This window comes from Accipiter gentilis, chromosome 11 (genome assembly GCF_929443795.1).
Source record: "Accipiter gentilis chromosome 11, bAccGen1.1, whole genome shotgun sequence".
In the NCBI taxonomy this organism is placed as follows: domain Eukaryota; kingdom Metazoa; phylum Chordata; class Aves; order Accipitriformes; family Accipitridae; genus Astur; species Astur gentilis.
This window is the reverse complement of record NC_064890.1, coordinates 13,173,356-13,186,376: the sequence shown is the minus strand read 5'-3', so window position 1 is coordinate 13,186,376 and position 13,021 is coordinate 13,173,356. Positions and strand designations below refer to the sequence as shown.

Here is a 13,021-nt window from a genome sequence, read left to right as displayed (position 1 = left end):
TATCAGGCACATCACTATGCAACTCAGAAGGACTTAAAGATTTATTTTTTTTTAATTGTAGACTTTTCTCCTGGAGTCCTGAATTCAGTGATAGAGTATGTAACATAATTTGGGGGTGAACTAAGATCAAAGCAAGAATTTTGTCTTTGCATTCCTCTGATCTTCAGCAGCCTTGAGGATGCTCTAACTAGGTCAGATATCAACATGCTGTGGTCATGGCTAAGTCACATCCTATCTCTTCCTGGTGATGACTGAGGGAGCTTAGACTTACACTTAAATGAGTCTGGAAAGGTAAATCTAAATCCTGAAAAGCCATTCAGTTTGAAGATGCTGTGGCACCTCTCCTGCACTACTTTCAGTGCTGGTGCACTGAATATGTTGCATTTTCCTTAGGCTGGGACAGGTTTCTTCTGCATCAATAGGATCTTTTAAAGCTTATTCTGTATTGGCTATTTTTTTTCTGTATGCATACAACATAAAATAACTGTAGATGTAGGTCACCAACTGGGCTATTATATTTCATTGTCTACCAGCACATTTGACCTTGATTTCTGATTGTATCTCCATTACTTTTACTGGAAGTACAAGGTGAGCATTCCATTGGCCAACAAACCTTGTAGATCTATTTATTCTTTCAATTACACAAAGTAAAACGCAGAGTAATTATTTCTGAAAACAATGTAAACCCAATATATGGATTTCCGTACACTTGAAAGGTTTTGTTTGTCTGTTTTTAATATCTTTAGGGTTTTTTGTTTTGTTTTGTTTTTAATCAGAAACTGCCTTGCTTTGAAACACAAGCACTTCTTTTAGTGCTTGGGTTTTGTTGGTCTTTTATCTTGTTTTAATTAGCTCACTTGGGAAGTAATGTAACTCTATTGCAGAAAAAGCTGTATCAGTAGCTGAATCCTTCTTTTCAATTAACCATACAAATCCAGACCCTCTTCCCACACTTATACTGCATTATTCCACACTTGGCACAACCTGCTTCTCTCAATGTCCTTCATTATTTTAAGGTCATCTTGACAGGAAGCAGCCCGTTCCCTTGTTTTGTGCCAGCAGGCAGCAAGATGCACACTTTTGTACACCTGTCTGGAGTCCACCAGCCATGGCCAGGGTTGCATGCAGTACTGCAAAGTGTCCCAGAATACCTTGCTATTGAAACAGAGTAATCAAAGTGAGATTTCAAAAAACCACAAGTCCTCCCAAGGCCATAAGAAGGAATTTTTTTATGCCTTGCTGCAAATCAGTTTCTGCTGAAAGAATAGGAATACAGAAACTACAACCCAAACCTTGCTAGTACAGAAACATCAAGGGCAACAGGAAAGGTTTCTACAGCCACAGCAGCAACAAAAGGAAGACTGGGGAGAACGTGGGCCTGCTGCCCAATGTGGCTGGTGACCAAGTGATGGAGTGCACGGAAAAGGATAACTTGGTGAAGGACTCAATGTCTTCACTTTCTCAGCCTTTACTGGCAAAGGCTGCTGCTCACTTCCAGGCCTTTCAGGTCTTTGCTTAGTAGCAATGTACTACCCACAGTACAGAAGGATCAAATTAGGTACAAATTAGGTCAGCTGGACATATGGAAGTCCATAGGACTGGATAGGATGCATCTGAAGGTGCTGGGAATCTGGCTTGATGTTATTTTGGGACCATTCTCTTATCATGTTTGAAAAGCTGTGGTGACTAAGGGAGCAAAGATGAGAGAAGGCAGTCGTTAAATCTATCTTCAAAAAAGCCAAGAGGGATTTAGGGAGCATACTCAGAAAAAAAAATAATCCTTTGATTCATAGGAAGATGTTAATAGGAAGGTATTATGGAAGTTTCAGTATACCTTGTCTTTAGAAAATAAAGCTGCTTCAGTATTTTTGGAAAATTCTGAGGTTGACAAATGGAAAGACTTGCAGCAATGGGGATTTTCTCTATGTGTATTAGGAAGAGCCTCCCAAACACTTTTTGGACTGCAGTTTGTGGTATTCAGCAGGACACTATTTGCTACAGGAAGGTGATCATTTCTCATCTGAAGCTGAATAATGAGGAATATCACAAATATGAATGTGTAGTACCCAAGAGGATATAAAATCGAGAGGAACTTCATAATAACATGATAATTGCATGTCAACTGGATATGATATAACAAACATTGTGTCTTTCCAGTAATGCATGAAAAAAATGAGATCTCTGTAACTGTGCAATGTAGCTAAACATTTCTCCAGCGCAATAACACATCACTCGGATTTGTAATTTGAGATTATAAATTTGTTACCATCTTTTGTAATAACTACAGATAAATGTGCCTTATCAGTGTGATAGCCTGATAGCTCAGGCTGTACAGAGTTTGTCAGTGTTTTTCTAGTACAATCTGCATTTAAACTAAAACAGCACAATACATACTGCAGTCGAAGTTCAGTTAGAAACGTATCTGAAATGCACACATTAACTGGTTGTGATCTGTTTTATAAAAAACCCCACAGTCAAAACCTAATGTGTCACATAGACAACATTAATAAATACTATTACTGAAGTAGACCATACTATACTACAGCCTTTAATTAATCCCTCTACTACTGCAGGAATATTTCTACTAATAACTACTTTTAAACTTCCTAAGAGATGAAACTTGGATCTCCACCTCTGGAAGTTATTCTGACTTTTAAATCACATCAGTATGAGAAAATTTGTTCCCAATATCAAATCCAAATGTTCATCTTTTCCAGATTCATCACATTAGCCATGGTTACTTATTTGCTCAACTTTGAGTTATCTTTATTCATCCATTGGGTTCACATATTTTAAATTCTCTGAGCTTCTCAATCATTACTCAACAAAGCTCTATCTGATGAGTTCTCTGAATTTATTCCCTACAGCTCCTCTGGTAATTTGCATTACTTTTGTCTGGACACTTCAGTTTTGACTGCACAGAATTGTAAAGTATAGGGCAGGTCTTGGGCTGAGCTGACACACGGTCAACCCATCTCAGAAAAAAAGCATGAAGGCAAAGGTAATTTCTTGATTTCTCTGCAGCCAAGATCCTCTTGGTACTCATCTGGTTTAGATACAAAGTAAAGAACATTGACAGTGGTTTCAGTGAGCCTGTTTGAGCAGAAAGGGTTTCTGGGGCACACAGACCCATATAACTTGTGCTGTGTGGCACCTGGTCCTGCTCTACATCCTGGGAACACACATGAGCAAAGAAAAGTGTTGTGTGCCTGGGGAACTTATGTCCATCTGATTCCCTTATGAAAATTACCGGATGATGTAATTTAAAGCAGCTGACAATAAGTTTTTGCTTGTGGTAGCCACAGGATCTCAACAGAACACAAATTAGATGAATTGAATGTCCATATACACTTCTGCTGAGCTACGTCACATCAGCCAGCAGAATTATGGGTTCTACCAAGCCACATGTGACAGTGGCTAGTCTCTGACCTTGTGCCTGACACAACTGGTTGAAAGAAGCATTGCACATTGACTCAGGGAGAGCACCAGCCAGCACCCTGTGGTGGTCAGAAACACTGCTCTGGCCACCTAGCACCCTCTGCTTAGGCAGCAGAGCTGTCTGACAGGCCAGGCAGGGAGTTCAGTCTAGCAGCTGACTGCAACACAGCTCAATCAGGTGCATCCCAATCACAGCCTACTCAACCCACGCACAGATCAAGTCTATCCATGGCCATCCTTGGTACAACCATCTACTGGGCGGCAGATGTGAGCAGAAAGATGTTCCTGGAGACAGAGACAATTGCACTGGCTGTTGGTTTTCTTTCAGCTGAACCCTGTTAGAAGCTGTGGGGAGCCAGTGATCTCTTTGATTTCTCTGGAAGTGCACAGGATGAAGAAGCCATCACATCTTGGCATCAGGATGCTGTCTGTTTAAAGGCAGAATGGTCCCACTCTTGATGCTGTCTGTTTAAAGGCAGAATGGTCCCACTCTTCTAATTTCACACTTAAAACTAGAGTCACATAAGCTTCTATTTCCTGGATGCCTTCAGGAGGGGGTTTGACCTATACTGACACGTGTCCCTGCTACATTATGATGAACATCTGGATATCATCTTTTCTTATTGCTTGCATCCTTGCAGCAGGCCAAAACTGACCATATCTTCAATATTTCTGAAAGAATAGTATTTGCCTATTAATACAGTGGGCAGCCTCAGCTATCTGTAAGCGTTCCCCAGCCAGCAGCTTGGTTGAAGTGTCACCAGTCTGCTATGGAGGATGGTGACCTACTGTGGGACCCACTTGGGGGAGGGAACCCTCTAACCATAAGCCTTGTTGCAGAAAAGGGAGAGGAGCCCAAGCTGCAGCAGCGAGGACCACAGCAGGACTATGGACTACTACCCTCACATGGCAGCCCCAGCAGCAGGAGGCAAGCAGCACCCCTTGCAAAACAGTTAGTATTTTGATGTCACCAGTCTTCCTGTCTCTGGATGCCAGCTAAGACAGAGGCCTGATTTCCTAATATAGAAGCAACCACACACCAGGAATACCAATTATTAAAATAATGAGCATTTATACAGCCTCCAATTCAGAACAGAGAGGAAGGATACGTTCTGTTACACTAATCCTACATTTCAGAAAGTTTAAAAAGGAACTGTAAACATTAAGATAGTTGCCCTTTATATTGCAGTAGTATAATTTTTAAAACCAGCCATTTTCCATACAAAAAGGAAATTATATTTATTCAATTTTGATTCTTTCTTTATTAGTTCCCTGAGAAAATGACAAAATACTTAAACAAACTCTAAAAAAAGAAGCAAATGTGATATTTAATGGCTTAAAATGCATTAAGAAATGTAGACAGGATTCCTTATACAGGTTGATATATCCACTGACATTACATTTTTGAGCTTCTGAGCATTTACATTCTTTGCATTTCATATTTAATGATGAGCTTCAACTTCCTCTTCCGCCCCAAGAGTAAGAGAGGAAACACAACAAGGCCCGTAAAATCTTACTAATATAGAACAGGTACAAGAACTCAGTCAGATCATGAAGTCAATAACTGTATTTAAGATTTCTTCTCCTAGTTTTTGACCTATATGTTGATATATCCACATTTACATGTTCTATGAATGTGGTGGTGAGAAGTGGTCATCATATTGATATGGGATCTACCACTTCAAGAGGCACTTTCAACAGCAATGTGATCTTTACTATGAAGTATCTCATTTCATTCCATTTGTCTATGCCCTTGAAAACACCTTCTGCTGTTAAAAGACATGGCTTTTGAAGGACTGCTTCTCTATTTTTGTGTATATATACCTACCCTCATGATTCCTTTGTTTTCCATTTTAAATCAGAATATTTCATTAACTCCTGTGTTTAGGTCTTAGGAGGGTAGTGTTTTATTACCCTTATTTTCATTCATTCCTTTGTATCCCTCTGCTGTAGAGTGCTCAGGATGTCCTGCTCGTAAGGGAACGCCTCATACAGTAAATGGGTGGAATTTTGAATTCCTTACAATTTTTTACATGGAAGAATGGAATCAAAACTACTGGAATCAAACACGACTTCTTTATAAAACCGTTGTCACCACAATGCAGTAATTAAAAATTCCATTGCCTACACAGAGCAGTCCTTAACTCATATTTTAAATTTACAGAGAGTAAAATGAAATGTTAATTCAAAATGCATTAGCTGAACAGAAGGGTTTAGATCATTTAGAAAGTTTTAGGCTAAATTTGGCTTGAGAGATGGAATGAAAGCCTATGTAAAACTTAACGTCTTCTTGGGTATGAGGACTATCTCCAGATGGTTGGAATCAGAGCACCTCCTGGTGTTGCTTATGTGCCATCATGTGGGAAGAATCACAGGCAAGACCTCAGCTTCAACCCACATTCGGTTTCCCATGGGAGCTCATCATAATGGTGACTCAACTGAAAACATGTAAGCTGATCCCTTCAAACTGTTCCTAAAACAACTGTAAGTTTTGTGTTGTCAAATAAACAAGTAATACAGAACACTAACGTTTTAACGATGGGATGTATTCAACCTTTATTTTTTAAAGACTTAATAACTACGGAGTTCTGGAATATTAAGGAAATTCCAGCTAACATTCAACCTTCTGCCAAATAATACTCCATCAGTAAAAAGATATATGGGTGAAATTCTGTCTCCATTTAAGCTATGTGGAATTTTACCACGGACTTCAGTGGGGCCAAGGGAAGTCCATGATCATGTAAGTGGTTAAATAGCTTCAGTAAGCTTTGAATTTTAACCAGTGAATGAATTTCAGATCATTCCAAATGAACAAGCAAATGATAAAAAGTGCATTTTTGACAAAATTAATGGCAGAATAACTAAAATGGTTGCTTTTCATGGGATAAAATAAAGACTATTCTTATATTAATAGTAAATAAGATGTCTTTTATAGAACAGCTGCTATGGAGCTCTTCGAAGCAAACAAAAATTTGATAGGAAAAAAGAGGGTTCTACTTAGTACATTATTCATAGGTGTACCTGTTGAATTCACTTATTTTCATAATTTTGCCACATCTTTAACAGTTATGAACAAGCTTTTCTATGTCTGCATTTCTTGGAGAGTTCCACATTGCTAAAATCCTTCTTGCTTTTGTGTATTTGAAATGCATTTATGTCCTTATGGATTATCAACAAACACGTTTCTTTTTCTTACACTATTTATACACTGAACAATTCTTGTTATGTCTGGTACTGCTACTGCATATGTTACTTTTAAAAGGTAATTCTACCCATAGCACACATTACTCTTACACTCTTAAATTATTAATTCTTCATAACGATGTTGTACCATAACCTTCAATCATGTGCCTTAGCATATCTGGGTTTTGGAAATAACATTGAAGCTGTTACATTTCTGTTTATGAGCATTGGCATTCTTAACCAATATACATCTGAAGTACATTTCCAGTCTACTGATATGCTGCACTGGCTAAGAAATTTTGCTGATCTAATCAGGAGACGGGAACAGCCTTCAAAGTCAGTGATCCATGAAATCTCCATACAAGTTTTGACATATCAGAGAGATGGCAGTATACTGAGCTAACCCTCCTATTGGAGAAGTCATAAAAGACAGCACACACATATACACACAGTTTGTCTGTTCATCACAGCTTTGTTATTCTGCATTTTATAGATTTGCAGGTATTGTGCCAATTCAAAGACCATCTATGAACTTCATTCCAGAAACCGGAAAAGGAATGTGGATTATTTTGCTGGGGCATGTCCTCCTGTGTGACAGGAGTCTGCATAATAGAGGCAGGTGGCTTTCACTCTGCACAGGAACACTTCCTCCTCTGCTACAGACCTATGGTTATTTTACCTTACCCCAATATTTGTTTGAAACAAGTTTTACCTCCAATGAAGTTATCATTCTGGGCGAAATCAGAATTCCTTTAATCAGTACAGTAAATTGGAATTCTGCTAAAAAGAAACAAAGTGAAACCTTTAGGATTTGGCTGCGCTGTTATACAAAGATCTCCAAATAATGGAGTTTGATGTGCTTCAGGTAAACACTCCCAGCCCCAAACAGCAATGTGTTGGTGGAATTCACTGAAATTTTATTACAAATTCAGAACTCAGTGAAGTTAATGTGACTTGCACTGTTAATCTGAGTGAGAGTGGAAGTGAGCCTTGTATTCTTCTTTCTTTTGTTGTGCATTGAATGGTGTCACCTATATTGCCATGGAACTTTACCACAGGTAAGCTGCAAAACGCGCAGCAACTGCTTATGTACGATTAAGCATGTTTAAAATAATTCATATCTATAAAGATGGCTTGGTCTTTCCATCAGTTACTCAAAAAGACATAAATAGAAAAGGTCAAAATAGTAATGGATTTGGTCCTACAGAAACTAATTGTTTTCATATTTGCAAAACTGGTAAAAAGACAGATTTGTAGAGTTTTTATCATGAACATACTTGCTTTTCTACAGCCCTTTGGAATACTACAGTCACGCACAGTTGTCAAAAAGTGGTAGATAAAGAAAGGCGTATTCAAAGCGTAAGTAGTAAGGAGGTCACAGAGCATCCTATTTTTAATTCTGAAGCTTTTATAAAATAAAAATCTATTTTAAGACTCAAAAAAAAAAGTGTGCTTCAAAAAAAACCCCAAAACTACAGAACTATACTTTTCTAAGAATATATACTGGCTTCACTTTTGTATCCTGTTAAGGTTGGAATCACAACTTTTATTTGCTTACATCAGACCAAAAAGTTTCTGACTGTTTTCACATTTTTCTCATTACTGTGAAGAAAATATCCCCCCTCCCAACAATACTGAACACTATAACGAACAATACAAAGACTCAGCGTCAGGTAAGTCTCCACTTGGCCTCCTTCTCCTCTGGTTTACCTGGAAGATTCTGATTCTCTGGAATTCATACAGTAGAAGGTAAATTGAATGAATCAATGTCTCTAGTCAAGAAGTGGTGAAAAACAACACATGTACACAGAGTCTGTCTTTTTATCTCAACTAAATGAGAAATCCCTTCATTAAAACATTTTTTTTCTGGTAGAGAGAAACTGGTACATAGTGGCTGTGGTTAAACAATCAGCATAGGCCGACTCAGCTAAACTATAGAAACTTAGCTAAATACAGAATGATTTTTTGAAGGAAAAAAAAAAAAAGGCAATAATAAAGAAATTTGCAAACCAATCTATTAACATGGAGAATTATTAAAAAGAAAGCTGATTTGTTTCAGAGGCCTCATAACCAGTGTTGATGAGGAGAGAAAATTCATCTCCCATACACGCATGCTCACGTAAGTTGCTTGACCTATGGAAGGATTCAAAAATCATCTTCTCTTAGTGGGGGGAATTGAAAACTTCTTTGCTCGGGTTGGTATAATTGTCACTGGTAAACTTAATCACTGCAGACTTAATGGGCTCAGGAAAACTTGTGATGGAATGATTAACAAAATCCTTCCCCGAGGAAGGTACTACAGTCATTAGGAATTCATCAGGAAATGGGGGGGTGTAGCTTTGTAAGGTCATGTCCAAAAGTCTTTATATGGGAACAGGAGAAACAGCATCTGTAAACTAGGTGTATTTTCTAATGTGTTACCTATTATTTGCCATAATACATAGATAGATAATATATTATCTATTATTTGTCAGAATGCACATCTGGTGATTGGGAAACCTGGGAATCAAAGACAGGATTTATGCAGAAATTGGTTTGTTGAGTTTATTTTGTTTTGCATTTAGTATCTGACTTCTTGGCTTCAGTGAACTTGTCATCTGTGATCAGTAAATGATGTGACAGACATTACATAGTCATGACTTTGGACCTCTCTTCAGCTAGGTCTTCAGCCTGTTTAAGAAGTTATGCAGACTTCCCCAACCAATATTTCACCTTACTGTCCACTCAGCTCTGGTAGCTGGTATTAAAAGACACCCCTCTGTATCCCTCAAGGGACAGAAGAGCACTGTGAAGTAATTTAACCTAGCAGTTCAGTCTCTATGAACTTGCTACAAACTAATGAAATTACATGGTCAAGCAATGACAGACTCGTGCTACACTTAAACTCTTTTAATGTGAGTTTCAAACACCTAAGGTAATAAAAAGATACTTCAAGAAAGGCTTGTTATTTAATGAACCTCTGATAAACATAAAACTGTGGTGTTGTACTTGTATTGATGTTTAGGTAACTTCTACCATTAGGTGTCAGACAGTGGGGAAAAAAGTAGAACAGGAAAATACAATATATTTTCCTTTCTTTGACCTTCTTTAATGGAAATCTTTGTTACAAGTTCTGTATTGATATAACTCTTTATGAAAATTTATTTACTTTCCCATGGGTACTTTGTGCTGATGAGGTGAGAAAGGATTACCTTCTTTCCTGCTATTTTTAACACAGCTAATGATTTTCTTTGGGGTGAATAGCATCTTATTTATCTTCAGATGCTTTCCTTGACAGGGACAAAGTCAGGACAAAAAAATCTTTGTTGCCTCTTTTGCTATAAAGTAATAATATGGGGCTGCTTCCTCTAAATGGTTCTACTCACCCAGGTGTTCTTATATGTATGGGTCATATTTTTCATACAAAGGGTGTTCCCTGTCATTTTGAAGATTACAGTAAAAAGACCTAACCATTACTCAGCTATCTTAAATACTAGTGTATTTCTAAGAAGCATTTGAGTTAAAATAGTATAGCATTATTCTGGTTTTATTAAAATGCCCTGCTATGTAACTGCCCTTCCATTTATAGTAGTTTCAGGATAGCTGTGTTTTGGAAAAGGTTTAAAACCAGATGAATCATCAGTTCTCCTGGGAAGCACTGTTCTGCAATAAGCTGCTGGCTCTTTGCCCCATATACAGATATTTTCTAATACAGTCATTAGGACAGTTCCCATCCCTCTGTCATATTACAAAATTAATGACTTCTTTTCAATAACTTTACAAAGCCCATCAGACATGACATAGCAAATCCTTCCTGTTTTACTTAAATAGTGATACTTCAACCTCTGATATAGATTGGTATTTGCAGGATCACACATGCAAAGGAAAAGTGTCAGCCTTACAACTGATTTCTGTTATAGAGTTTGTTTGTTGTATGTTAGAAAAACAACTGTTTGCGGAAATTTTGTGGAAATCTCCTCAAGTATTTGGCATAAAGAACTAGTGTTTCTTTCGTGTACATGCAATGTATTATCCTGTTTCTCTTAACCAGTATAATATATACTAAAATTACAATGAACCATCTGCATTTAGCTCTTACATATGAAAATATTTTCATAATTGCCATATGGCTTTTCACAAATTTCTGATAACAGTAGCAATGACACATTTGTAATGGGATGTCCCAGTGCAATTCCATCGATTAGAAAAAAGCATAATGGAAACATGAGACAGATTTAGCAGTAAAAGCGTGCTTACCTTCATATGTTCCACTTTCTAAGAGAGCACCACTTTTCTCCAATTCCATAAAATCTTCAACAGTGATGAAAATATAGTCCACACCAGGGACTTCCCCCTCCTTATGTGGCCTTGTGGTGCCTATTAATAAGACAAAAGACACACTGTCAAGCACATGACCTAAATGTAGAATGATCTTTTTGAAAGTTTTGGAAAATTTATCAAAGTAAACCATTTATGCAGCACATTATATAGCACATACTCCTTGTGAGGATGTCTTTCAATACCATATAGCTACATTTGTTGAAGCTGACAGAGGTATATGAGATGCATGTTTAAGATCATGCCAGATGTTCTTTGGACCCATATTATTTATTCTCACTAATGAAAACGTATCATACTGCTATTCTTTTTATGTTACTAGAAAGACCCTTAGTGACAGCAGGCATTCAGAGGTAACACAAATCTTCGATGTCTGTTTTCTATGGCTTCAAACAAAGTCTTGTCTACAATTAATCTGCTTCATAAACTTTTAAACATTTATTTAGTACACAAAATAATAAATCTCTAAGTAAATCCATACGGGTTGTATTCACATTGTTTGTTTCAGTGTCATAAGTGGACTTGATAAATGGTAAGGCTTAAGGGACTGAGTGATTCAAATCACCTGCTAACCATGCTGTCAAACTGCAAAGGTGCTTATATTTAGTTATTGCCTCTAGTGTCATCTCTGGATGACAGAACTCCCTAAATGCCGCCAGACAGTATTTCATACATGCTGAGAAGTGACTCGGCTTAGCTAGCAGAAGTTGAGATGTTAGCAGGGAAGCATCTGAATTTGACCTCATTTCTTAATGGTCTAGTTTATTGTGGTCAGGCTATCCCTACTTTGACTGAAACCACTCAGTAAGTCTCAAAACTCCATTTGGAAATGGAAGAGTTTTAGGTCCTCCTCAGTCCCAGTGTTTGAAACATCATAATCAATCAATTCTTTATCAATCCTATAGTGATTACATCACACTCACAGGGTTTGGTTTCAAGGCTGCTGACACTAGGAAGTGGGTAGAAACAAGATCTTCTGCTTTCTGGACGAAAGTTTAGCATTATGATACTGTGCAAAAGACACGGTCTCTTCCTCAGTTATTAATCCACCACCTTAACTACTGTATCGTGACTTTCATACTATGCAGTAGGGATTCAGACATCTCTTCAGATCAGCTAACATAAAATCTATTTCATCTACTTTAGGATGTCTATTATTCAGACATCTGCATTTAAACCTCTTGACACATTTCGTGTGAGGCTCATCATGACGTTAAGAAAACTAAATGTAATTGTCTACATTTCTGCCATGTGTATAAACTATTACAGTCAATAGAGATCTCATCAATGGTGGAAGCAGGAGAGCTATTCAGCTGCCCACCTGCTACGAGCTCAATTCAGTTGGCCATACATAGGTCTCTGTGGGACGCCTTAGATATTCATGTGAAGCTAGCAGATATCCCAAGGACAAAATACCCCTTGCACTGCCCCAAATGCACAAAATTATCCCTTGCGCTGCCCAAAATGCAGCTGTCTTAATCGCATACCGAATCCCACTCCATAGCTAGATCTAATGGAGACTTCTGTGCAACAAAGAGCACATTAGAAGTGCAAGGTTCTCTCAGTGACAATGACAGGACTCCCATGCTCTCAGCGATTCCCACTGGCCGGTGCTCAGCTTTGCCAAAGCACTGGATGGCCTTCAGAGTTGTCCAAACTCCTTGCTGTCGGTGGAGACACAGAGACTTAATGGTGCCTTAGTTAGGTTATCGGGACTGCTTGTCATAGACACCTTTCTCTCCTCACAGGCAGCCTGAATGGCTACAGCAAAGACTGAATGAGCCTGAGAAGCTAAAATTTCAGTAGCTAACATCAGGAATATGTTTTGATAAATCTATAAGACACGTTCCATCTTTTGTCCAATTCCAATTCCCTTTTCATCTCAACGTTTAAAACTAAAACTTGTCTTATTTGGCTGTTTATTTCTGGGAATTTCATACTTGCAGACACGGGTTTGTTAGAATTATTACTATTGTGTTTCAGAGTTAAAGCACTCAGACATTTAGGTTCTCCATAAATATACTGAATTTACTCCCCATGGAATATCTGACCTCTGGGGATGCAGCAGCACCCTCAAAGATCT

General features: G+C 38.0%; 1 protein-coding gene across 11 annotated transcripts in view; it reads right to left on the bottom strand.

The window, feature by feature from the left end:
- MAGI2 (membrane associated guanylate kinase, WW and PDZ domain containing 2) overlaps positions 1 to 13,021 on the bottom strand; it is a 763,702-nt gene that overhangs the window by 292,933 nt on the left and 457,748 nt on the right. For all 11 annotated transcript variants that reach the window (XM_049814030.1, XM_049814031.1, XM_049814020.1 and 8 more), the window contains one exon: positions 10,858 to 10,977. In XM_049814030.1, the coding sequence (XP_049669987.1) occupies positions 10,858 to 10,977 (120 nt within the window). The remainder of the gene's footprint in view (positions 1 to 10,857; positions 10,978 to 13,021) is intronic.